This window comes from Parus major, chromosome 8, assembly GCF_001522545.3.
Source record: "Parus major isolate Abel chromosome 8, Parus_major1.1, whole genome shotgun sequence".
Classification (NCBI taxonomy): Eukaryota; Metazoa; Chordata; class Aves; order Passeriformes; family Paridae; genus Parus; species Parus major.
Window position 1 is genome coordinate 354,550 of NC_031777.1, and position 27,700 is coordinate 382,249.

Here is a 27,700-nt window from a genome sequence, read left to right on the forward strand (position 1 = left end):
ATCCCATCCCATCCCATCCCAGCCCCATTCACTGCACACCAGGAAGCGAACGTGTGGGTCAGACCTTGTACTTCTGTGAAATATTAATGAGATGAAAGGGAGATATTTGACTAATAAAGATTTGGGCATATTTACTGTCCCTAACTGCAACAATGCAGCTTTTGTTCTGCCAAACCCCAGCATTGAAAAGCTGTGAGTCAACCCCCACCCCTGGAGTTGAAGGCTCCTATTTTTCCTTCAGCCAATGGGTACAAGGCTCTTCGTCTCCTGGGTCTGGAGGCTGCAGCATCATGCTTAAATCTCTGGCCCAGAATGGGCTTTTCTTTTTGTGCACACACCCCTCCCTGGGGAAAATGGGGACTTTAACCTGTTTATACAACTGCCAGTAGCTGGGGATATTAATGAAAAAATTCACTAAGCATCTTGGTGGAGTCTGGAGGTTTAATGTATCACAGGGCAACTCCAAAGCAGCCCTGTGTGTGGGCTGCCCTATGCTAACAGAGTCACCAGGCTATTTACTGTGTGAGCATTTCATTTCAGGGAATGTTTGAAGGAAAACTAGCAGGAAAGCATGACAGACTGCTGCCTAGCAAACCCTCCTGCATTGTTCAAACACAGTGGCAAGTTTCAGAGGTCTCTGGCTCAATGTTCTGCTGAGGCTGCAGATCTGGCTTTGTCCAGACGGGCTGATCTCCCAGAAGCACAGAACTGGAGCTCTCAAAAAAGCAGCATCTGGGAAATCAGAGACTGACTGGGGGGGTTAACACCTCCAAGCTCCATCCAAGGGGAAATGTGGTCTATCAGCCTCAAAGAGCATCACGAGATGAGACAGCAGCAGAGCCTCACTGACATCCCCTCCTCCCCTGAGCGGGGCTCAGGCAGCCAGAGCAGAGCTGTTCCCCTGGAACAGCGATGTTCCTGAGCTCCAGCAGACCTGACACCAGGCAGCAGAGCCCAGCCAGGCACCCAGGAGCTGCCCCCAGGACAAGCAGCACACGTGCAAGTGAAGCACAGCCAGCCTGGCCGCTGGCAACAGTGGCAGCTGCTGTTTGTGCAAAGCTCCCAACAGCAGCAATCTCACTTTGCTGCTTACGCAACCCAGACCTAATGAAAGACCAAATATAGTTGCTTTTAAAAGGCCGCAGCAGATAAACAGAGCAACGGCTGGGGAAATACAGCTGACAACTCTTTGAACCTCTCTGCTCTGGGGACTGCAAGGAGACATGGGAAACACAGGTAAGATGCTCTCATTAGGTCTGAATTCAGTCATCCCCTCTGCAAGGGCTCTGGTGTCTGACAACTCGCATGCAACTCCCCACACAAAGGCAGGCATTTGACAGAGATCACCTATTTGATGATCCAGTACCACCAGCCTCAAACATGGCCATGTCAGAAACCAGACTGCTGGTAAATAAAGCATCTTGTCAGCATCAGCATCACAACCTGCAAGCTCTAAAGGGAGCCTTAACAGCAGGGCCTGGTGTGGAGAGGACTGCTCAGGTTCCAGTGTGTGAACACTGCAGCAAGGCAGATCACAACACATAGACAAAATGGGATGTGAAACTCCCACGTGTTAAAGCTCCCTTTGGATTTGTGGGTCTGGGGCAAGCCCTCACCTACAGAAAGTGTAAGCAGCAGTAATCTGGACAGGAAAAGAAGGTTTTGCTGTAATAAAAGCTCCTGAGTTCTTCAGCCCAAGTCTGGCACTCTCTGAGCACAGATCATTTGCTGACAAGCCTCAGGTGCTTACAGTGATGCATTCATCATCGAGGAGCACAAACATATGGAAAGCTTTCAGCCTTGATAAGCTGTATCTGACAGCCTGGAAACCACAGCAGTGCTTCTTCTGAGGCTCACACAAATCCAGGTGTGTGAAGCAATTCCCTGCCCTTCTGCTCTCTGCTGTGGGTGCACAAATCCCCTCCAACTTAGAAGGACACATTTTTACCCCAGCTGGACGACTCAAAGATGAGAGACACCAATTAAATCCTCAGCTATGTGTTTTTCCTTCCTGATTTCACCTTCCAAACTAGACTTTGTGTGCTTTGACACAACCAGCTCTCTGCAGGGGTTTGCCTAGCTCTTCAGTCAAAAAGCAGCAGCTTTGCAGCACAGTTAATGTTCTACTTATAGGTCTGCAAGGCTTTTCCTCGTTAAGCACTTTAGCGTTTGCAGTGATGGCGATGCTGTGACGCACGGTGGAACTGAGCCCCCTTCCTTCCCAGCCCGCCTCCAGGCAGCCTGACCTACATGGAGGCACCTAATTAAATGGCACAAACATCTGCTGCAAAGTGGGTTATTTACCTAGGATGACAACTGTGTTTTAGGAAAAGCAGCTAGTCTGTACAGGCACCCTACAAATCCCCTGACAAGCTCGGCCACAGACTCAGGAGCAGAGCAAAGCCCAGAGTCCCCCAACCCAAGACCCAGCTACCAAGATGTTCAGCCCCAGACTGTTAAATAGAGAGCCAGGCTTGGATTTAGTGCCAGCTCAGGAAGAAAAGGTGACATGTGATCTGTGAAGAGCGTTTTTACACGCAGATAAGCTGACGCTGAGCCATCGGTGAGCAATACTCTTCACTTACCAACAGTGAGACGAGGTAGGAGCGTGGGAGAAGGGTCAGGAAAGAGTCTGCACAGATCCAGAACATGCTGATGGGCTTGGGAAGAAGTGTGTGGATACAACAGACCCTTACGTGGAGGTAAAGCTCAGTTTGGGCACCTGGCAGTATTTTTAGTCAAACGACACAATTCTTAGAACTGAGCAGCAATTACCTGCATTTTGACAGCAATGACCCCAGAAATAAGCTCCTTATCCAATTCCTTTAAGACTACCAGTTTCTTTAATGTCAAGCTGCACAACCTGCAAACAGGAAGAGAAGAGAAACAGTTACAATCATGCCTGAAAAAGGAAAAGCTCTGATCAGCTTTCACACACAGCAGCATCCCATTTTGAGGGGGAACAGGCTCCAGACACAAGCCACATGCTGATACAGACAAAGACAGCAGAAACATAGGAGGCTTCCCTGGCTTCTCAAGACTGAATTTCACCAACCTTTTATAAAAGCAGGGAGCTGGACAGGAGGTACATCTGTCTCTGATACAGACCCATGGCCACACGAGAGCCCCAGACTGGCCCCCATGGCCACAGCCTGGGAACCCTTGCTTTGAGTCAGACCAAAAGCTTCAGGGTCAGAGGAATTAAATTCCAGCAGTATGAAGGCATAGGGTCAATCTAATTTTAAACTCATCTACAAGGCTTTCCTAGATTGTTGGCTTTTCCAGTTCCAGACTCCTGGCTCCCAAAGATCTCGCTCCCACCTCCTCTTGTCAACCCACACATTCCTCTCCTCACCCCCAAACAAAAGTGCTAGCAAGAGGCTCAGGCATCTCTAATGGAAAGGGCAGGGGGAAAAAAGGAGAGAGAAAGGAGAGGACTCCAGTGGTGCCCTCTGGCCCTGGTGCTCACATGCCACACATACGCAAGTAAATCACATTCTTCACCCAGGCAATGCTACATTGTTCTGGTTAAAGCTGTTTGCCCTTCTGCCTTCCAGCACAGGGAGCTTGGAGCAGATGAAATTTGGGCTCTGCAGCCGAGTTCAGGCTCTGGGTAGTGGGCCCATGGCACTGGCACAGTTTGACAGAAGTTACCTGGCTGTGGGAATTCTGAAGGAATACCCACAAACAAACTTCAGGCAAAGATAAATCCAAAGCCACGAGAGCTCAGTTTGAGGACAGCAGAGGCCAGAGAAAGTTGCTGGGCAGGCTGTAGTGACTAGACATCATCTGCCACGCTGGCCAGGAGCCAGCAGTGCTTTTGTGTCAGGTCCTTACTCCATGGCATGGGCATCTCTGGCCTCTGTGTGGAATGTTAGCAGACATCAGCACTGCTCTTCTCAAACCCACTGCCCAGCTCCTTCTCCCAGATCAAGTGTAACATCAGGGCTGTTCATGGAGGTGTGAAGTCCAGCACTGGAGGGAGTGAAAGAGGAGCTGCTGCTGGATTTTGGCACAAGTGCCACACTGACTGAAGCCTGAACTTGAACTACAGCGCTTCCCACTGCTGCCAGGTGCCTGACAAAGCAGCACTGCAAGGGTGACTTGCACCTCCACCACCTTCTCCACTGCTTTGCTGCAATGCCTGAAGGTAGACAGGATCAGCCTGGGTGCAAAACAGCAGGAGAGGTGCAGCTAAAGGCTCTTCCCAATGGGAGTGGGGGCAGATGTTGAAGCAAGTGCTGCCAGTCTCATCCTGAAACACCCGTGGCTCTGCCTGAACTCTGGTCTACACAGGGCCAGCAACAGGGAACAGCCAATCTTACGGTCTGCACCTCTCCAAACACGTCCTTGCCAGCCTCTTCTCCACCCCAGCCCATGCCATCTGTTCTCCCTCCTCATCTGCAAAGCCCTTGTTCCTGCTAAAACCCCCCAAAAGCAAGAGAAGGAGAGAAGCACAAGCTCTCTCCTCTGCAGAGCTTTGTATTGCAAGACAGCACAAGCAGAGATGCTGCAGAAATTGGAGAAGGCAGAAAAGCCAGCAGTGCCTGGGCCCTGTCCCCTTGTGTCCCCTTGTGTCCCCTTGTGTCCCCCTGCCAGCAGCTGTGTGCACTGGCAGTCGGGAGAAGCTGCATCTCTCAACCTGGAGCATCAGGGAGGGTGTTGGCTTTTCCTCTGCATCCCAAATCGAGCAGCAGGCACAGCCAGACACACGTGGCTGCTGCAGCAGGGCCAGCAGCTGGAGGAAGGAGGCTGTGCTTGTTTTCTTTCTAACGCTGGAGCTGGAGGACAATTGTGCTCAGCTTGCCAAAACCCACAGAGCTCTGGCCAGTCAGGTGCTGAGAGCAGAGGTAGGACAACACACTGGCATTGTCTCAGCTGGCAGGCAAGAAACAATGGCCTTTTCTCTCCAGCCCTGAGCTCGGGGATGGAAAAGGTACGGGGAAGAAACAATGGTGTTCTCAGCACACAGAGCAGAGCACAAGGAGGGCGTTCTGTTCTCCGCTGGGCATTCCTTCAATTCATCATTTATGAGCTTTGATCAAACCCTGTGGAGCACTTGCTGCTTGGTGGGGGGAAAAAAAAAATTAAAAAAATTAAAAGCCTCCTTTACAGTGATCAGAAAAACAAAAGCAGTTTAAAAAGACACGGGACACATCTGCTTTCTTTATCCCCCATTGCTGCGCTGCTGGTACTAAAAGGCACTTCACACAAAAAACAATGGAATGTTTATCCTCTCCATCGGTGGGGGGCAGGGTGTGTGGGGGATGGATAAAAATCAGTTTAAATCCCATCAAATCACTCTTACCCTCAACACACTATTTCAGTCTAAATTGGCAGCTTACAAATCAAAGCAATTTCAGAAGATGTGGCAGAAAGGGGCCATGCCTTACTCAAATCATGATGAAAAGGCACATGCCAGGTGTGTCCCTGACACCAGCACGTGGATTCTGAAATACACCCACAGGTACAGCCAGGATTTGTGTGCCAAAACTACCTCTGCCAACAGCAGATCAGTGCCATGAACTTATTCCTTCCCAAGGTTTTACTCTACTTCCATCAAGGATCAAAACAGGTGTCAGTCTCACAAGCCACTTTTATCAACAAGCCTGTTATGTTAAACACTGCTGAGTAAAACAGGACACAGGTGGACCTGGAAAAATGTGGGAAAAGAACAAAACTACATTTGGAAACTTCTAATACATCTAGATATGATCTCTGTGAACACACAGGAAATAACCTAGCACACACACAGAGAGCTGAGGAAGCCTCAGGTCTGGAGCTGAAAAAGCCTGAAGTATTTTGAAAGCCTGGGACTGCAATTCAGGAGGTGCAGAGGAATCATCTTTGCACGCTTCAGCCCTCACCTACAGTCGTACAAGGGGAGTTAAGTTAGCACAAGCACTAAGTTAGCTGAAGAGAACCTAAACAAGGACACTGGAAATCTGAGAGCAAATATTTCCACCCTTTATTGAAGGTTCATAGTTGATCTCCCCAGCAGGAGCTCAGCTGGGTCCCAAACAGCAGCAGCAGCCTCTGTCCCCTCCACTCACTCAAGCAGGTACAAAGGTATTTGCGTGGTCCTGGTCTCAGGTTAACAAATCATATATAGATTAATGCTACAATAAAACTCCATCTTTTTACATCACTGCTGCAAGAACAGTTTTAAAGAGAAACCTGGACCTGACCCAATAGTGTAAGTTGTGCTGAGTAGCTTCATCCTTTGCATAAGGAGGCAGCTCTGTACAAAGAACTTAACATTTTGGTAACTGAGGTGCAGCAAACGTGTCCAGAACAACCAAATAAAGTGTCTCGTTCTTTACTCACTGGATGTTTTGCTTTTGCATCCCTCTGAGTAGGAAGATCAGGAAAATAAACCCCCTCCAAGAAAAAGTCTGCCTTGCTGAATTAAATGTCTGTTTCTCCACAGGGAGCACAGTAATTGCACCGAGACCTCGTTCACGCAGAGACAGTCGAATCAACAGGAAGGAAAAATTAAAAATTAAAGACCTGCATTTTAATTAAACCCCATAGAAGTAGAGAATAATAACAACAGGATGCATCCACAGTTATAGGAGACTCCAAGCAGAAGTTGGGAGCTGGGGCAGGATGACTGTAGTACACAGATACCCTTTGTCCAGGTTTAGAGCTGTGAAGAACTGTTCCTAGAGAAAGTGTTCCATGCCAGGAGCACTCTCCTCTGAGGTCTGACAACCTCAATCAGCCCATGGCTATAAGGAAGGAATCAGTTTCTGTTTGGCCACTGGACATTTTCACCTCATCCAAGCTATTTCAGCATCTCAGGACAGCAAGCAGCCTCCCTGCCCGGTGCTTTCACTGTCCACGTTGAGCGTTCTGCTCTGAGCTGACCCTTTACACCCACATCAGTCCCAAAATAAACCTCGAGCCACTCAAAGGAGAACTGGAGGGAGAACCCACCCACACAGAACTGCCCAGACAAACAGAGCCATTCTGCACACAGCTATGGGGGTGTCTGTGCACGAGAGGCTGGAGCCAAGAGCCCTGCACAGCATTTTTGAGCTGTTTCAGGGAGCCATGAACGCCTGCAGCATCCCAAGAGCCGGCTGCAGCAGCAGCAGCAGCTTCTCAGGATTAAACCACACACAGCCAAACTTGGTGCTGCACTTCCACACCAAAGGCAGGGCTCTGTATTGTTCTAGGAGCTAGCTGGGGGAGAAAGCAGGGCAGAAATGCTGTCCTCTGCTGTCACTTGTACATCAGATTTGGGCTCTGGTCAAGGGCAGCAGTAGGAGCCTCAGAAGATGCTTCCCCACTTTCCAAAGCTTAATGAGACAACTCCCTCAACACAACCTAATCTTGGTTGTATTATCAGCTCCCAGGCAGGGTGAAATCAAAAGAGGAGGCAGAGGTCAGGCACCCCAGAAACACAACCTGAGCAACCTGCAAAGAAACCTAACAGTCCTTCATTCACATTTCCCACTAAGCTGACCTTTAATCAGCTGTTCTGGCTATAGGTCCATTTGAGTAAGGTTTAAGCAGCCAGGAAACAATTGCAGAGCCAGTATTTTCATTGTTCTTGTTCTCAAGGATCTTGAAATCGTCCTCCCAGCATTCATACAGAGAATTAAGCTCTTAAGATTCTGGAGACTGAGATCTGTAGAAGTGCTGGAGCAAGCAGGTCTTGCTCAGCCAGGTAGGAGGATGGCAGCTTATTTTACACCACAGGTTCTACCCAGGACCTCACAAGGACACACACATACAGCCAGACACTCTCCTTTTATAGCTGAAATACTGTCCTGCTCACTTCAAATAAATTACAGATATGCCCACTCCAAACTGAGCAAGCAAAAGGGGGTGGGTGTGTTAAAATTTTGCAGATCTGCACATTTTTTTACATTTTTACAAGATCCTAGAACTCCACATGGACACATTTGCTACCTGAAGTTAACATGATCAAGTAGTAAAGCGCATCTGAGCTTAGATACTCTAATCCAATATATATCAACTGGAAAATGCTGAGAGATGTCCTCCTTCAGTAGGTCAAGACACTGCTGGCTGGCTCTAGGGGACTCACCAAGGGCACAAAGGGATCAGGGCCCCTGCAAGCCAAATAACCCTGACTCACAAAGCAGAGTTTGCATATTCCCTTGGCACTTATCTCTGAGTGCTTCAGTAATCTGGGAAGGAAAGGGCACTGCTGAGACACAGCCATGCTGGTGAAGCACACAGGTGTTAAAGCTAAACCTCCATGGCTCCACACACTCTTCAGGTGGCCAAGCAGAATTTCTTGTGGCAGTCGCTGGCAGTTTTGTCACACACAACTGTTCTGGCCAAGGTGTGACGTGTTCCAAGTCACACCTGCAGGAAATCAGCCTGTCTGACACCAAGTGCTCACCTCCACGAGCAGATATGTGCTCTGAACTGTGCCACTGAGGAACAGCAGCTTTCCCTCCCTTTAGGAAATCATCTCAGTGAGAGCAGGGGTAGCTCTTCACACATCTGTTGGCCTCAGTTGGATCTCAGTTCCTGCACACATTGTTATCTCACTCTTCAGTTTGATGATTTCAAATCCCTTTATAGGGTGACTTAAAGGAGGAAAAATCCCAACCACTGACAAAGCAGGGATTAAATCTGTTTCTCATACAGGCTATGGAGTATAAATGAGTCAGGCAAACTCACCTACGTGTTCACACTGTGCTGCCTGCAAAGCCAGGCATGGGCACAAATGTGCTTTAACACATCTCTCTTGGTTTGCCTCTTCCAAACCCAGCATCCTGATACCAAAGTGAGCACCAGTGAAAGTGCCTGTGCTTCTGGTGAATTGGGTTTGATCAATGGTTTTGAAGTTTTGAGGCAGTAGGAATTATTAGCTTTAAAGAATAAAGTCAGGAAATAATGAGAAGCTGATTCGTGGTTAAGGCTCCTTTGACAGACATCAGGACCACATTTTCTGTATTACAGATGACACAAACACATTCGGTATTTGTTATATTAATTCAGTAGTAGCTGGAGCAGCCACCCAGGAAGGAGATGGAGGCAGACCAGGCATGGCACATCCATCAGACCAAAGAATCGTGGCAACTGTGGGTCTCACAAGCCTGCAGGAGACACCCATGGACTGCAGTAGAGCCCAGAAATGCCAGTCTCCCATCGGAGCATCTAACGAGCTCAGCCAAAACACCGCTGACAGGGAGGGGGAGCCTTCAGGATGTGGGCTGGGCAAGCCATTCCTGTAGTTAGGGCTTCATTTCTCAGCTAGTCGGCAACAAAGCAAAGGCACAACCCACAAAGTTTCTGTGAGCCAGCCAGGGTGGAGGGCAGCTCCCACCACAAGCCTCACGAATTGGCAAAGAGACAGATAACACAGATGAGCAAATGAATCACGCCCTGGACCGAGAGGAGATTCCGGCAGGAAGAATGTAAAAAAACCAAATCAGGGGGTGGGGGATGAAGAGGAGAGACCTTCGCGGCTGGAACTGACCCAGCAGCCCTCCAGACCCTGGCTCAGCCCTGTGTGCCCTCCTCCTGCAGCCAGCAGTGCCTGGCACACGGCAGCCGTGCCCCAGAACACTGCAACAGGGCCAGCAGCTCAGGAGGAGCATCAGAGATAAAGGCTTCGTGCTATGCCCAATTCGCCTGATGGCGTGGTTTGAGCGGCACATCTGGCCCGGTTTGAGCGCCACACCTGGCCCGGTTTGAGCGGCACATCTGGCCCGGTTTGAGCGCCACATCTGGCCCGGTGTGCGGCGCCACATCTGGCCCGGTGTGCGGCAGCATCCCTCTCCCTCCCAGCGCTGCGGCGGGCAGCAGGAACAAAGGCAGCACCCAGCCTTCCTGCACACACCCAAGGGAATGCTGCTCATGTGGCTGCCAGCTCTCCCACGGGCACCGCCAGCGAGATGAAAGGGTTAAAGCAAGCACAAGCACAGGTTTTCTCCATAACCCTCCCTCCCCTCTCTGCCCCAGCCCTGAGCACAGCATCCCCAGCACAGCAGGCTGGCAGCTGTAACATCTCCACAGCAACTGGGGCTGTCACAGCCCGCACATCACCACCTTCCCCACCCTGGGCTCCTCCGAGAGGCTGCTCGCTGCCCTGGCCCTCCCCGAGGGTGATGGCAAAGCCACCCTCGCTGCTGCCTGGAGAAGGCTGCTCTCCAAAATCCACTGTCCCAGCTGCTCCCCTCGCCAGGCCTGCCAGGGGCTGTGGTGCAGGCACATTCACAGGGAAGCCCTGCATCAGCCACTCTGGTTTAGTGTTTCCTATTTTCCTTTCGACAGCAGCAAGCACAGGTCTCCTCCTGCACTCAACTACTTTCAAAATGCCTGGTGGTGTTCTCCTTTTCACTCCCAGTGCTGAACAGCCCACAGCAAGAGCCCTCTGTGCTCTGCAATCTCCTGATCCCCACCTGGTGCCCTGGGAGACAGCACGGTCCCAACACTGTCCCCAAGGCCTACAGATCTTTAGAGAAAAAGGGCTCTGCCTCAAATATCCTGACCTTCCCCTTTGTCTGTAAATCAGCCATCAAGGGGAATAAATGATGCCCAGAGGAGCCTGGACTTGAGGCTCATGTCAGAAGAGCTTGTAAAGAGGGCTCAGTTCTGCTCGGGTTATCCGTCACTGTGATCTCTTCAGCAGAAGAAAGTAGGACTATGAAGCCTCCAGCTAGGAAAGCAGTCAAGGAGAAACAGATGGCTTCTTGGTGTGCCCAAAGCTGAACTTGCTCTCAGGGCATGAACAGTGTGCCATCTCTCTGCCTGATCTCTCTCCACTTCAAATAGCTCCCACAACATCACCTGACACAGAGGCCGGCTGAACAGCCTGTCACCCCAGAGACCAGACTGCCTCACACCACGGGTCACATCGAATTACTTCTCACTCAGCCATCCAAGAACGATTCCTAGCTCACCAGCAAGTCAGGCACATGGCCCTCCCACTCAAAGCCGAGATCCTGATGCCGTGTTATTCTCAGGACCCGGTGCTTCTTTGGAAGACAACCACATTACACTGTTTCAAATAAACAGACTGTCTGAAAACTGATGTAGGAGTTTTTTAGAATTAATTTTGGGGTGGGTTTTACTGTTGGTTTTGATCTTGCTTTTTCCCTTGCTGACCCACCTGGACCCAAGGCAGCAAAGCCAGGACAGGTGGACCATTCCTAACCACTTTCTGTCACCTTGATTTAAACCAGAGGCTTTTGTTTGTGAAGTTTGCCATGTAGCCCAACATATACAAGCTGTGAGAACCACACAGGCATAATTTAGACCCCAAAATGCTGTTTGCTTCTCTACTGAGAACTCAGTGTCCTGTGAGAGTAAAGGCAGAGCAGCTAGCAGCAGTGAAAAACATTGTGAGCTTTGATGGTACGTTTGGTATTAGCCAGCACAGCAATCAAACATGCAAAGCATGAAGCTGGCAGGCTTGCTTTCAGCCTAGGAGAACACTTCACAGATCCCAATACCATTCCCACTGCAGAAAGTCTGTCCAAGCCTGCCATTCTGGCCTTCTCCCAGCCAGCCACCCCAACCTCCCAGAGCCAGTGGTCTGCACTATTCCTTCAACTGCCCCATGTTTAATGCTGGCTCCTTCCTGCCCTGACCCCAGAGGTGAATGGTCTGAGAAATCAAAGAAGGATCAAAATCGGCTACTGAAGTTTGAAACTCAACTGTTTTGCACATTTCCCATTGTGCCTAAAATACAGGAGAACTATTTAGCACCCCAAAATGTGATTTCTCTCCAGCGTGCAAAAATACAGAGCTAACAACTTGAACTACAGGGAAGGAGGCAGGAAAATGGAAACTCTAAACCCCAATCTATTCAAACAGCAGGTCAAGAAGGAAGGTTAGGAGAAACACCAGCTCCACAAAGTGGGCAATTTCTACAGCTGTACCTAACACCCTGTGTAATGCTCAGCTGTGCACTCTGACCTCTGAGCCCCACAGCTCTGCCTCACCTGGGCACAGGTGCTTTCACTGTGGGACTGGCAACCCATTTGTTCTCTGGCCACAGCTCAAAGGATGTTCCCAAATCAAACACATTAAAACAGTTATAAAAGAAAGGTGGTTCTTTCCCAGAAGCGTTTATTTGAACAGTGCTGGTTTTTACAAGGCAACGACACACAGCTGACAAAGCAGCCTCCATCAGCACTAAATATAATTCACAAAGAACTCTAAATCCTGCCACTAAAGCTGGGGCATTCAGCATTAAACTTGCTGGAAACATCGATGAACAGCCCTCAAACTGGAACAAAACATTGAGGGTAAAGCAGCTGAAAGGTTCTGTCCCTCAAAGATTTGTCTCCCCAGAAGGGAAGGGGCGAACCGAGAGGAACTTTCCAATATTAACAGTGGTCAAAAAAGGTCTGAAAATACCAAAGCATTCAGCACTCCTTGCAAGGAAATGCCTCTGATGGAAGCTGCATTGTGCTCCAGCACATTTCCCTCGCATTTTTTCCATCAAATATTCTGGGCAGCACTTGCTCATTTGCACACAGTCCGCTCAGAAGAGCACAGATAAGCTGGGAAGGAAATCACCAGAGGACAGAAACAAGGGATCTAGCGAGAGTCTAAAAGCCAAACAGCTGAACCCCATTACCCCAGCTGATGCAAGAATGAGATGGCTGAAGTGAAACTGCCAGCCCTGCTGCCAGGGATGGAGCTTCAGCAGTAAGCAGCAGCAGGATTTTAACTTCCAGAACCAGCTGAACTGGGCTGAGAAGGCTCACAGAGAGCACAGGGAGCGCCCAGCCTGCTGCACAGGCTCTCCAGCTACAGCCCTGAAAACTGCAGAACCCACCAAAAGTGCACCAAGGAACAGAAACTGGGATCTCCTGGAGGTTTTAAAGCTGACCCACAGGGGTGACCTTACACTGAAGCAGCAGCAGATTCTGCACTGGCAAGGACTGCAAGAAACACCCTTCCCATGGAAGGTGTCTCCACCCTGAGGAGATACCTGAGTGGGGAGGCACCTGCATCACCAGGCCATGCACTTCCAGCTGGTTTGCAAACAACTCAGATTTTCAGATCACTTCTGATCCCCTCTCAGGAAGAGCAGCTTCATTTAGGGAAAATCCCAGGTGATCTCAAAATGTCTCTCAACAGAACCTGAAATATGCCTTCCCCCACAAAGTGTCTCTCTACATCTAAATATACCCTGTATGCTCTAGTTTAAAGAATCACTGCTGGAAAAGAAAGCACTTGTTTGGAAATAACTCAGCACAAGGTTTTCTGTTTATTTCCTTCTCTGTAAAAACCCCTCAGATTTCTCTGATTTCTCATGAAAAGGGGAGAAAACCTGGCAATTCTGACTTGGTTTACACTCTCTTCTGAAAGCTAACATCACCTTTAAGTTTATCAGGGAAAAAGCAACCACAGTTTTTCACCAAAAGAAGTAGAGAAGAATCCCAGTGCCAAACACTTGCAGTGGCAGGCAGAATACAGTGGTTTGCTCCAGAAAAACATTTCCCTTTCCTTAATACTCTAAAACCCTTCAGCAGCTGTGGGAAGTTGAGCTGGCGAGCAGAGATTCAATATTATTTAGAGATGACAGTTCTTTAGCATCATTGCTGGTGATATTTCATTCCTGAAAGCAATAAGGGAGCAGCAAAACAAACCAAGTGCCTGAACTTGCTAGTTCAATTTGCCAAGAATATTTATTAAAACATCAGTGTGACCTGTGTAAGCCAGTAGAACAGTGAGCTTTGAAAGACACAGGGTGTTCCAAGATGCTCAGAACTTGTTCCAGACTCCTGTAGGACTTCTTTTAATGTTGAATACAATCAATAAAACAAAAAGCAATTTATAACAATCATAATCCATTCACTCCCCAGAACCTTTCATCAGGCCTGTGAGTTCCCACTGAAACTGGATTTATCAAGATAAACTGTAGATGCTCTACAAAATAAGCAGACTGAGGTAAATGAGGCATGAACGAGCTGAGTTTGAATGAGAGGCTGCTCTTCTCCAGCAGGATATTAAGGTCCACTGCAGGGAGGGATTACCCAGGAGAGCCTACCCAGGAAAAAGACACCTACTCCATTTGTGAACAAAATCACACCATCAGATCTTTCATGGAGACCAATCTCCACAGCCAGAACAGCCTGAAAACATTCTCCTCTAAAGCCTCTGCTGATGCAATCAGCTAATGCTAACATGACAGTGATGCTAAGAGCAAGGAATAGGTATCAGCATCATTTTGTGGTCAGTGCTCCTGCTCGTGGATGAGGCATGGCACGTCTGGAACGAGGCACACTTCCTCAGGCTGTCAAGGAGCATTTCCATCACAGAAACAGCTCAGGATCATCAGAGAGGACGAGGCAAGGCCAAGTACCACAACATCAGGATGGGATTTATCCTGGATTATTTGTTGTCCTCACTCAGAGGACCACACTCAACCTCTGATTTTCACCACGTGACTGCAGGCAACACCAAGCACATCAGTCTTTGCATCAGGGCCCATGGCTAATCACACAAAAGAAATGTATTTACGTGCATTATATGTTTCCAGCACAATCCTGGTGACCCCAGCTTCTCTAGAGTACCAGTGCAGATCTACACTTCCAGGGTGTTTATTTTCAGCCTTCATTTCCATCACTGAGAAGCAAAGGTCTGCTCACAGCAAGCACCTGGAAACTGGCTGGGGAAACACTGGAACTGAAGCAGTGGCAGGACTGTTCCACTAACACATTGTGTGTTATGCATATCATTTGTTAAATAATCATACATAAATGTTCATCTAATCACAAATTACCAATCCATTCTCTGTTTTCACACCTGAATCAGCAGGAACACTGCAGACACAGGTGATCCTCAGCAGGGTCCTCTGTTTGCAGATGTATCACCTCAAACACAGATCAGCTCCTCTTGGAGAACTGATGGAGAGCAAATTCACACACAGGAGAAAAGCCCAAAGCTACTCATGCAATAGCTTGGAAAATGTGGTGATAATTTTGGAACCAAGATAGGCCCAGGAGACTTAGCAGGAGCAGCAGCAGTCTGCTGGCAGAGGACAGAGAAACAAAAGCTAGAGGAGCCTCAATTCACTGTTCAAGAGTCAGGAACTGTGGGAGACAAGATGTAATGTTGAATTTTCAGAGATTAGAGAATTGTTTACATTAAACTGCACCGAATTCTGCCACTAAACTGATTCAAGCCTTCTGAGCTGTCCTAGATATTGATAAATCATTTCACCTTCTTGATAAGCAGACATTGGATCTTGGTAGGTTTGAGTCTCAGGCAGCCCCAGGCCATTGTGAGTGTAACACACTGCAGCTTCCACTGCCTGGGCTTTGGCACACAACAAAATAAAAAAAAGCAAGAATCAGGAAAAAGTAGGGAATCACAAAAGCATCTGATGGATCCAAAGAGGGAAAGAGCTGCAAAAATTCAGTGGGAAGGCAGAGGAAAGCTGCAGCATTCAACACTGGATATGATGCTTCAAATGTGAAGAAAATTTTGCTCTAACTTTTGTTTTTTATCGTACTCCAGCTGTCGTATGATTTCCACAAAGCAATGTGGGGAGAGCAAAGGGAAACTCAGCAACATCCCCTTTTCTCAGGGACACGTCTAACATATTTCTCCTGCTCCAGATACTTCCTATCTGCACTCAAAAGTAGCAAGTGGTCAACACATTCTCATAGCTTAATAAAAATCAGAGTCCAGCGTTTTCAACAAAATCCTTTTTGTTGCTGCACTCTGATGGCTACTGAAGCTGCCAACCTGTTCAGAGATGCTTTAACGACGAAGCATCATTTTAAAAACACATTTGCAGCTGTGCATATTTCACTTCAATCACTCAATTGTGAATTATACCTCAGCAAGCCCTTGAAGAAAAGAGGTGGGCTGTCAGGGGGATGTGAAGGGGGAGAGAAAAGAAAGGAATTTCTACCAAACAAAAGAACTCCAAGAAACTGATACAACTTTGCTGGAAGCTATTCCCAGCCCACTCAACATTTTTTTCTGTATACTGACATACCAGAATCCCAACAAGGGGCATTTTTTTCCCAGCTAAAATATGAACCATCAGCAAAACTGACCACCACCAGAGAAAAATATGACAACCTAGTGGATGCAAAGCAAAGCAAAGCCCAGTGAAATGATCTTTAGAGTTGTGTAAACCCAAGAACCAAGAGCTTTCTGTGGTGGCAGCCTCACACAAGCACCTGCCCAGTGCCCAGCATGCTGCTTGGCAAAGCAAGAGTCCTGTTTGCTCTCCTGACAAGAGTTGTTTACACAAGATAAAAGTACACAAGATACAAAGCACCTTTCCAGGCCTCCCCAGAAGGCTTGTGAAGAACAGCACAACTTCACCCACGTTCACCAGGCACTCTTCCCATCTGTTCTGCATTGCTTTGGGCTGAAAGCCACAGCAGGGGCCAGCAGCAGAAGGAAATAGCACAGAACACTGGAGGCTGGGGCATTGGTGGGGCCAGGCCAAACCTACCCACAAACCCAGCTCCTGTACTCCAGCACCTGGGAGCCACTTTCTAATCCAGAATAATCCCAAGCACTGTGCAAAGGTGGGAAGAGCAGCCATCAGGAACCTGCAGGAGAGCAATGGTGCCGAGCAAACCTGAGTGTGCAAACCCAGACAAGGCATGGTCCAAACGCATCAGCAGGTGTGAGCAGAGCTGAGCACTCTGCACTGCACACACAGCAAGGGGCCAGCAGCAGAAAGCTGGCCTTGAATGCAGGTGCAGCAGGAACACAAACAGCCACTCCAACACTCAGGTTATGATCCTGGAACAAGGAAACAATTGAATGAATGATAAAAGCTTATTACAAACGTTTTTTTAAAGACACCCAGCAGGACCTGCCATTTAGGTATCAGAAAAACAGAAGCATGCTGAACTGAGAAAATCCATCTCTGAAATCCCTTCTCCTTGGGAAATGCTCCGTGTGTTTGCTTGAACTGAGCACTATCCAGGCTTCTGATCCTCAGGCACATCCCCCTGGGCCAAGGGTAAGGAGCCACCAAAGCTTTGTCTCAGTGTTGAGCAACGCTGCATGGTGGGAGGCAAAAATCCTCTGAGCTGCTTTGATATCTGCCAGTGGCTGTCTCAGACCCTCACTGGGACTGAACATGAATAGGCAAAGCTTATCCAAGTACCTGGAGACACTCAAAGTCTGTTTGTGAGGCAAGGACAAAGCCTACACTAATGGTCTTCAGCTCTATTAAGCAAAATAAAGCAGAATCGTGGCAGAAAGAAGATACCGACCCCTCCAGCCTGACAGAAATCGGAGCACCTTTAATTCTGGCACACTCTCAGGCACGGCATAAGGAAGAGGTAGAAGAGCAAATAAAAGGGAGTTCAGCCCCTAACAAGCCACTAGCAACATGAAATATATATGATCCAGTTCTTGCAGTTCTCAGCTTTCCTTGCAAATCCTTCATTTTGAGGCAGTGGGTGCAACTTGATCGCGAAAGCAGCATATCAACTTTCTACCACTTCGAAAGCACACAGGTATATTTTCATTAAAGAGCTCGTTTTGGAATGATCCTTTTGATGCTGGAAACTGCCAGTCTAAGAGGAAGAGATCACAGGGGAAAGGTTGCAGGACAGCCCCAAGAAACTCAGAGCAGACCCTGCACACTGTAAAGCAGCAGGACGAGCGGAAACGGGAGGAGAGCAGATTATAGATTTATGATAAGTGATGCTCTAACAATAGCTGGCTTTTAAAAAGGAAGCTCTTCCTGCTGGAGTTAATCTAGTTAGCCTGCCCATACATTTAAGCACTGGGGAAGGACAGGCAAGTCCTCAGTCAAGTCAAACCACCCACTTTAAAGCTCATAAAATACCCACCCAGTGACATGGACCGTGGCAGAGGGGGAAGAGCTGCTCCCCTCAGCAGCTGTTCAGGGGACCTGTTCCAGCCTTTACATGGGCTACATGTCCCAGGAAGGTCTTTTCCAGCCATGGTTTCCATTTTCATCATTTCTCCCCACCCTGAAAGGTCATGCAGATGAAAACAGCAATTTAACTAATGCCAGATGGAAGACAAGTTAAGCCATATGAATCTTTGCTGATTATATAATTACCTTCATTTCTTGCAGAAACATGGAAATGCTTACAGTCACTGGCAGATTATTTTGTACATAAACAAACATTTCTAAGCTGTTTGTACTTTAAAGAAATTAAGTCCACATGGTTTTGACCAACTGCTCCATTACCACGTGGCACAGGCATGAAAAAAAACAAGCCTGAATTTGAAACTACACCAGGAGGCTGCAGACACCCATCTTCCCCTAGAGCCCAAAAACAATACTTTTTTTAATGGGCTCATCAACTCAGATTTGCAGTCAGTGTTAAGTACTTATTTAACCAAATTATTTCCTGCAGACCTCAAGGTTATTTCATTTACCTCTAATGAGCCCAAACACATCAGCGAGGAAAAGAGCACTGAAATGTTCAGGCTCATTTGCTCCTGAGCCAGAGCAGTGTCAACCACAAACACACCAGAACCTCCACAGGCAACTTAGGCAAAATCTACAGGGGAATTTTGTGTGTACAGGTAAGGAGAGCACTGAGAAACCGCTGCAGAGGCAGCTCTGCAAGGCTGGATATAAAGCCAGACAAAAGATTAAAAATAATACCTATATACATGTATTATTATATAAATATATATATATATGTAAATATAATACATCATATTATTAGATATTTCTATCATAATTATTAGCTAAATATATAGTATTATATAATTATAGTATATAATAATATACTATATATGATAATATATTTATAATATATATAGTATATAATATATATAATATATATAATTATCGTGTATATTATAATATACCATAATATATAAAATATAATATATATTTTATACATATTTTATAGATACATGTTATAAATATTATAAAATATAAAATATATACTATATATAATTATATTATATATTATAATCTACCATAATATATAAAATATAATATATATTTATACATATTTTATAGATACATGTTATAAATATTATAAAATATATAATATATATACTACATATAATTATAGTATATATTATAATCTGTCATAATATAGAAAATATAATATATAGTACATATTTTGTAGATACATATTATATTATAAAATATAAAATATAATATATACACACATATATACATATATTTACACATACACACATGTATATACATATACACATATACATATATAATATATATTTTATAATAATATATATTATATAATATATATTATATATAAAATATATATATAATAATATACATATATAATAAATATTTTATATAAAAATATATAAAATATTTTATAGATATATATTATATATCTATATATATAGATATATATATATTTTTATATATATATATAAAGCAATTAATGATCCAGTGCACGGATGCTGAGTGCTGAATGGAGCCGGTTGTATTTGTAGGTGTCCCATTAGCATCCAGGAGCACGTGTTTCAATTTGCATAAGAATCGGTGTGAAAGATTCAGTTACCTCCCCAGCAATCTCCAGCAGCTTTGGTTACTCGTGTTAGAAAGTGTCTATCTGACATCTCACTGCAAAGAACTCGGCTCCCAGAGCCTTTTTCCCAGCAGAGCCAAAGCAGGGGAAGCCCACCTCCACCACAACCATCTCTTCACCCTGACCTCTGCAGCTCTGATAAGAGCAGCCCCGAGCTGCAGAACACACACAAGCCTTTGGACCACCCAGGCTTTCCAGCACAGAGCTAAAACACCTCTCCTCCCGCAGTCCTTCAAGGCCATTTCCTCGTGAAATTAAAACGTGGTGCAGCACTCTGTTGAGTTACTTGCTCCATCCTCACCTGCACAACCACTTGGGCCATCATGCACAGCACAGCAGAGAACTGCTCCAAATGAGCACAGCCCAGCTCTGTCCCCAATAAACCTCCACCCTGGTGAGCCACTTTTCCATGGGAACTCCCAAATGCTCGCACTGGCACAAGGCAGGAGGTGCTGGCAAGCTGCAGCCCAAGTGGGTGGTTTACAAAAAGCTTCAGAGGAGCAGGTAAAAGCCACCTCTAACCTGTGCCTGGATGGTGTCAGGACAGTACAACCCTGAGAGCTCTTCAGTGAGCAGGCAGAAGAGGTAAATGATTGTGTCTTACAGCCCCAAACACGCTCTGCACAGGTGGAACAGTAGGAAGACAGCCCTGATGCTGGCTGCCCACAGCACCACGGTCCCTGTCTCTGTCACACACAGCAAGCTGAAGGCTGCACACACAGGATCTGGGAAGCTTGCAGGACTGTACTGAGGTTAGACCCCATAATACAGACACCCATTTTCAGCACAGCCCCTCCAGAGGCAATCAAATCGAGCTCCAGCTGAAGTCTACAATCCCTGAAGAAACTCAAGACTGAGTGACCTCAAGCGATCCTGCTATATTTGTAAAATCATGTGTGAGGAGATGTCTTCCAACAACCCTGTGACTTTCATAGAAGCTACACCACCAGACCAGCTCCCTACAAGAGCAAGGAATCGGTGTCTCCAGCGTAGAAAATGGGGTTTTTGCTTTTTGAACACCTAGACCCCCAGTCCCAAAGCCAAATGCATCCCAAGAGGAAGCTGTGCCTCCAGCTGGTCCAACAGAACCTCGCGAGTTGTTCACTGACATTTCAAGCTGGTATAAAGCTCCCTAGACTCTCACTTCTGTGATTTCAGGATGTACTGCACAACTGCCAAGTGGGCAGCAAACTCTGCAGTAGAAAGAAGGCTGTGCTCCATGGCTGGAGCTCAGCAGCTGCCAGGACAGCTATGGAATCTGGTGGTGCACCAGCTGGAAAAAGTCGTGTACTAAACGGAAAGGAAGGCTGCAAATGGCCTCAGACATCCTAATGGTGAAACTGCATAATCATAAATTGATAGGAGACCACACTGCTGTGTGAAAGGGCACCTTGTCCACCTCACTGTGTGTTCCCACCTCTGATCTAAGACACCTGCTCACCGTTTTGTTTGTTTGTGCTTTTGTTGCAGGTGGGCTGAGCGCTGCAAATTGCTTCTCATTCCCAAAGCAGCAGAACGTCCGTGCAGGTCCCTCTGACAGAACACCCTGCTAAGCAGCTGCAAGGAAGGGAACTGCACAAGCTCCTTCATGCCAAGGCAGTGCCAAGCTACGATCTCATGGCTTTAGGAGAGCACCCAGCAGGGCAGCGTGCTCCCAAGGCACAGGCACCAGCAGCTCCGCGCCAAGGACGCGCCCCAGCCCCGCAGCTGTTCCCTCTGGCTCATGGCTGTGCTCCCGCAGAGGATGAGCCTGGCTGGCCACCAGCCTGCCACAACAGCACGGACAGCACAGCTGGGGCTCTCAGCAGAGAATTCCCCGGTGCCACCCGGCGCGGCCGGAGCCAGGACACGCACGGGAGCGCCCGCAGGATGCGGCAGACGTGAGGCTCGTGGATCTCAGCCTGGCTCTCGGAAGCTGGGGCGTATCCACATTAACCACGCTCCCCGGGCACTCTGTCCTCTCAGCAGAAAGGAGATACAGACTTATATGGACTATATATAGATAAGGCTTCCTAAGAATCTCCCGATGGGGGTTATTCTCTGCTCTATATCTAGATCTGGCCCAGCGCCTGTCGGGAAACACGTACCAGACAAGCACATGTGCAAGCTGCGGCTTGTTTCGGCCATAAATGAGAGCCCTGTGCTAGAAACCCCTGAAACACAGGCCAGAAGCACCTTATGAGCTCCATGATTTTCCCATGTCTCCATTTACAGCCTTCCCACAGAGATAAAGATCCCTTTAGAAATCTCTCTCCTGCACACGCTGTTTACTTGCCAGCAGTGAGGAGCACCTCCAAGCCCTTGCACAGCAAAGGCTTTATAGAAAAATAAAAAGAGCAGGAAAAGATTTTGAACAATTGAGCTCAACAGAGCAAAGGGATCTGATGAAAGCAGACAGTGTCTTTTGCAGAAGATTTTAAACAGCGAAATGAAGTGCGCTGTTGAGCAGTGAACGTGTTTCACCTCACCCTGCACACACAGGCATATCCTTCATGCCCTGCTCCTTCACAGCCTCCCACCTTCAAACCTCCACTTCTACCCAGCAACACACACTTCAAAAAATAAAAGTCATCCTGGATCACCAGGTTTGTTCCTTTTTAGAACAAACCCAACTACCTCCCCGAGGCCCAGAAGGACCTGCAAGCTATGTAGATTTTGGTTAAACACCAGCAATCCCCCTTGGCTATTCCCTTTCACTTTCCTCCCACAGGCTCCAGAGCACCTGACTGCCAAAAAAGCAAACAAGCAGGAGAGAGGAGTGGGTTTATCATTAGCCCAGACTAGAGCTGGGGAAGGGAGGTCCCACACGTTGGAGCACTGGGGGAAAAGTGGCTAAATTGCCATTTCCCAGCAACAGCAAAGTGATCACATTTATTTGATCGGGTGGATGAGCCACAGCAAGAAACAGGACAAGCTCAGCAAAAGCTTGCAGTGCCCAGGTGCTGCTCCTGCCCAGATGACACACAGCATCCTTGGGACATCTCCCAGCCCCTTCAAACACCGATGAGACAAACAGTTAACTCTCCAAACCAGTACAAAGGCTATGGATGAGGAGCTTCACACTTCACACAGCATCAAAGCTGATATTTTATGCTAATCCATCCACTTACAGGAGAACAAATGCTATTTTCCTTGACAACTCTTCTGAAATCAGATCTGAGCAACCGTGCACATTTCAGACCCTTTTGAAACATCGGTAAACCAAACACTGTTACTTTCAGTGCAAAAACTCCCAGGAACAGCAGCTCAGTGCCTTTCATAAAGCACACACACCCAAAACACAGGTGCTGCCACACGTCCCCCGAGCCAGGTGAGCACTTGAACACTGCCTGGCCTGCAGAGCCCAGCTCTGGTTTGTACCACAGCCTCCTCCAAGCAAACCTCACAGCCTACAAAAGCTGCTCTCAGGTTTACTTTTGCTGCAGACTTTAAAAATTAGATTGCTTTCCCGCTGGAGCAGGGGAAGCATTTGAGCTCCCGATCAAAAATAGTTATTGCCCTGCAAGTAAGCATGCTGGAAGGCAGCCTGGCAGCTGCTAGACGAGAAGGAACAGGCAGGCCACCTCAAAAGAGAGGCACAGCTTGTGACAAGCCACACAGCCACAGAAAGCTCTGTGGGAGAGGCTGAAGAGGTTCTAGAGGAGGAAACACGTTCCAGACTGCAGCACACAACATCTGCTTTCCCAAGCAAAAGGTGCTCGTCTCTTCCTCACCTGGAGACCCTCCTCTAGAGCTGCAGCAACCCAAGGACAGGGTCTACATGTGTGGTAGCCCCTGGCTTTTTAGGGATCCCCTCTCCAGGGATAGTGGCTGCAGCAAGCAGAGCACGCCCATCAGAGCTCTCTAGGCAATTCATTATTTTAAACAAATGAGTGATTAGCAAGGATCCACTCTCTCCCTGTGAAGCTGGCTGCATGCCCTGCAAGGCTCCACATCACTGTACAGTATCATAATCCAATTAAACCTCACCATGAGAGAAGCTTCACGCTATCACATTCAATTAGCCAGTTAAGCCTCTTATCATCTGCACGTTAGGATCCACTCGGACTGAGAACTCCCCCAACACTGATTGGGCATCCTTGAGCCGGGCAAGGACACGCAGATGTCACATCTGGAGCAGCAGGAGGACCGTGCAGCTTAGGAGATCCGTTCTGCTGGCTTACATGGAGGTAGAAACACAGGAGAAATGAAACACAGTGACCAGCTCCCCACTCACAGCTATGTGCTGAGGTGACTTGCTGCCCCTTATTCCCCTGCTCCCCTACTTCCCAAGGAAATGGGTCAATTCTGAAGGAGCTCAAGGGGCCCAGAGGAATTTCAATGGAAAGGCAAAGGCTAACAGAGGAGCTGGTAACACAGAATTGTCTGGCAGCTGGCCACCGGTTCCATAGGAAATACCCTCCCTAGAAGGTCACCATAACGGTGGCAAAATTTGGCCCAAAAGAATTGGAAAAAGCTGCCAAGATGTGACGCAAATAAAGGCAGTGAGCAGGCCAGCTTCCTGCGTGAGGCCAAAACACGGAGCTCTCTTGGAAAGAAAGAAAGATTAAGGGTTGCAAGGAACATAATGGCCTCTTGTAACAGCTGAGTTGTTGCTTTTCTTTTCTTGGCAGAAAAGAGGGATGTTTTGTTGCTGGTTGATTAATCTATTATGCAAATCATTTCATAGCCAATTTGATACAGCCACAAGCTTGCCACAGAAATCGCCTGCCTGCTCGGAGCTGATGAAAGGTGGAGCATCAACAGCTCCATTGGACAAGAGCTTTTATTTCCTGGGCAAGCAGCTGCAGGGGCACAGGCCACACCTGCCAAGGGACACGAGGGGAAGATCCTTTGGGCACCCTCACCTGGTGGAAGGCAAGGAAAGAGGCCTTTCAAAAGAGCAGCCCATTCCTCCCACTCCCACCATCCTTCTGCACTGGGCATGCACAAAGCATCGAGGTAAAAACCATGAAAAATCCCATCCACAGACTTTGGCAAGCAGCTTTGAGATTTTAAGCTGTTTCAGAGCTGTTCTTGACATGCACAAGCTCCACCTTAAAAAATTACTCAAAACAGGTCTCAGTGCAACTCTGACTCTAACAAAGCACTCAGCCTCTAGACAGAAGGCTTCCACTGAAAAATACAAACATCCAAATTACATTCAGCAGAATCATACATAGTGATGGCATTTACATGGGGAACACTCAGGGATCACTGGGGTTTGATCTCTCCCCCAAAGACTATGGAGGAGAAATAGGAAGTTCTAGCTCCAAGAAGAAGGGTTGGTTCTGGCCACTGAGCTTTACTCCAGGCAATTTATCTCCACTGCTCAGTTGTGTTTTTCCTCAGCACCTCACACATTCAGCATCACCTCAGTGATATTTTTAAAGCCTGTCCTCTGCCCTCATTTGTATTCAACTTCCTTCCGAGGTAAAATGTTAGGCATTTCATGCTCTTCAAACAAAGTCAAAACAAAGCCTCCAAATAAGCACTTCTGAAATGTACCTAGTCATCTGAGTAATTAGACATTTTCCTAGTTCTAAATGTACTGAAAAATCTATTGTCAGCTCCAATGAATGTGCCAGCAGTTATCCTAACCAGGAAGAGTTCCCTCCTGAATGTTAGCATACTGACATATAGAATAGAAGGTTAAGATACATTTAAAGTAACATCTCTCCCTACCTGAATTAATCAATGCTTTTAATTACGTAGCATCACCCGATCACGATTATCACTCTAGCAAGTTGTTCACCTTTCTCTGATGATGTGATGCACAGTTGGCATTGCTCAAGCCAGGTCAGAACACACTCTTGCTGGCCAAGAGAAGTTCCTATTCCCAGCGTAGGCACACAAATCCTTCACACCAAGGGGCAAAATGTTCCACTTCCGAGTGAATTTGTGGCAAATCCTCACGGGGAAGAGTCAGCTGTGGACTTCACACAGGTCACAAGCCCCTCAACACTCTGCCAGCAGAGGGAATTACCACTCATGGGTGCAAAACTGCAGATTGCTGGAGCAGCTCCAGGCCCCAGCAGTTCCTCACTGTGTCCCTCCTGTCACACATCTGTGCTGCTGCCACCTTTACGTGCTCACAGAGCCCTCTGCAACTCATTATCCCCCAGGAAGCAGACAGCCAGATAGGTCAGTGGCAGAAGATGGGAGCTGGCAGAGAGAGAGGAGCACACAGCCTGGGGGCACAAGCACACTGTTAGGATCCACTCAGCTGCCCTGGATCCAAAATCTCACCCCCCCAGTTTCCATTGCCCCTGGGGATGTCACTGTTAGGATCCACTCAGCTGCCCTGGATCCGAAATCTCACCCCACCAGTTTCCATTGCCCCTGGGGATGTGTGTATCAGTGCTGGTGTGAATGTCCCAGTGCTGCATGGCACTGACCAGTCCCATCCCTGCACCCCCAGCCTCCTGTGAGTGCAGGGGATGTGTGTGGAACCCCTCTGCATTTCCTCACCCAGCAGGCAAGCCACAGAGCTGAGCCAGCACATGAAATGCTCAGGCAGCACCCAGCTGACAACCCCAGACCTCCAGCACTGCCCTTTCACTGGTCTGTTCCACTGGCTTCTTCCTCCAGATCCCCCAGGGACACTGGGTCACACCTGCTCCACATCCACTTTGGTCTCAATCCACTTCACAGCTCAAAGCTTAGCAGCAACCTGTAAAAGTTTGTGATGGTTAAGGCAGCAGCCTGAAACAAAAACTACTCCAGATGGGATCAGTGGCTATTTCTGCCTTCTCTTGCTTCAGCAGACCCTTTCTACAAAACTTTCCTCTGGACAACCTCTACATGGTGCCATCTCCTCATGAGGCTACTTCAACATAGCACAGTACTGTATCCTGCCATTCACACCCACAGATTCATCAAAAAGACTGGAAGCTAAAAAAGCCAACACCAAAATCCACAGAACAATTCTTACTTCCACTCGCTCAGCACAGGGAAAATGAGAGGAAAAGGTGTTGATTCTCTTGCTGCCATGCAGCAAGAAGATCACTCTCAGTGTTTACAGGTGGTAGGGAGAATTTTTTGTAATGTGATCTTGCTCAAAGGAAGGTCTTTCAGAGAAGGTAGGCATCTCTCCCTTCTGGTATGCACTGGATACGCCCAGATAAGTGAGACATTTTGAGTCACATTTCTGGGATGACTAAAAGAAAGTAGCTGCATTTCAGAAGCGCTATGGTCAAACCTCCCAGGAGCTACGTGTGCTGAAGAACAAATCATAAAATCATTTCTGCAGATGGCAGAGGAGTAAGAGAAGCCAGAACAAATGCAAAACACCACCTCACGTTTCACACTAAGCACACAACTGCAGAACAGCACCGTGACTCTTAACTACTTATTCTTCCTTAAGTTTAGCCACAGCCTTGTCACACAAGGAAACTCCTTGGATGCACCAAGGCAGCCTTCCAGATATTGCTGACACCCCACCCAAGCTGAATGGACTTTGAGTAAATGACCCACCAGAGTGTGTTGAAGAGCAGTGCTCTCGAGATGTCCCTCCCACAGCTGGGCTCTCAGGGAAGCACCCACACATCCACACAAGCCACTCCACCTCACAACTTAGAGCAGAGCAGGCACAGACACTGCAGGCACTGCTTCCACCCAGCCCCTCCTGCTCCAGGTAGGAGAAACACCTCAGAAACGGGCTAAGATTTATGGAACCAAATAAAGCAAAGGGAAGGAAGCAACATTCCCTCCCCAGACACGCGCTCCTCTTCGCGAATCTTCTGACTTTGTGCCAACTTCAAATCTCTTCTCCGCTTGGAAAGCCTGTCCTGCCAACAGAAACCCAGAAGGGAACTGGTGAAAATCTCAAGAGACCAAGGCAGTTCCACAGTGTCTGACCACACACCAAGGCCCACTCTCCTCCACATCCTCCTCTCATGTCCCAACAGACATTTGCTGGGACAACAGGCTCACTTGGGATATGGTTTCCCACGCAGAAGATTTCATTCCAGTATCCCTTGCTTTAAGATAAAAGAATCTGAAATGTCATTGTGCCAAAGTAAAAACCATTACAATATGAACTTAAAAGGCAGTGGCATAACTTAAAGGTTTTCAAGCTCCTGCTTTCTCTGACAGAAAGATCTGTTGCAAAGACTGTAATGAAATGCAAAGCGTGATGATCAGTGATTAGAAACAGCAGCACACACCTCCCCATGCCACAGGACCAATATCCCTGCAGAACCTGCAACCTCAGCTGCTCCTGAGCTCACTCTGGGTTAACA

The 27,700-nt window shown here is 47.6% G+C and overlaps 1 protein-coding gene across 10 annotated transcripts in view; it reads right to left on the reverse strand.

Moving 5' to 3' along the window:
- The window catches only part of PACS2 (phosphofurin acidic cluster sorting protein 2), a 75,662-nt gene that overhangs the window by 45,833 nt on the left and 2,129 nt on the right, over positions 1–27,700 (reverse strand). For all 10 annotated transcript variants that reach the window (XM_015636612.2, XM_015636606.2, XM_015636605.2 and 7 more), the window contains exon 2: positions 2,776–2,863. In XM_015636612.2, the coding sequence (XP_015492098.1) occupies positions 2,776–2,863 (88 nt within the window). The remainder of the gene's footprint in view (positions 1–2,775; positions 2,864–27,700) is intronic.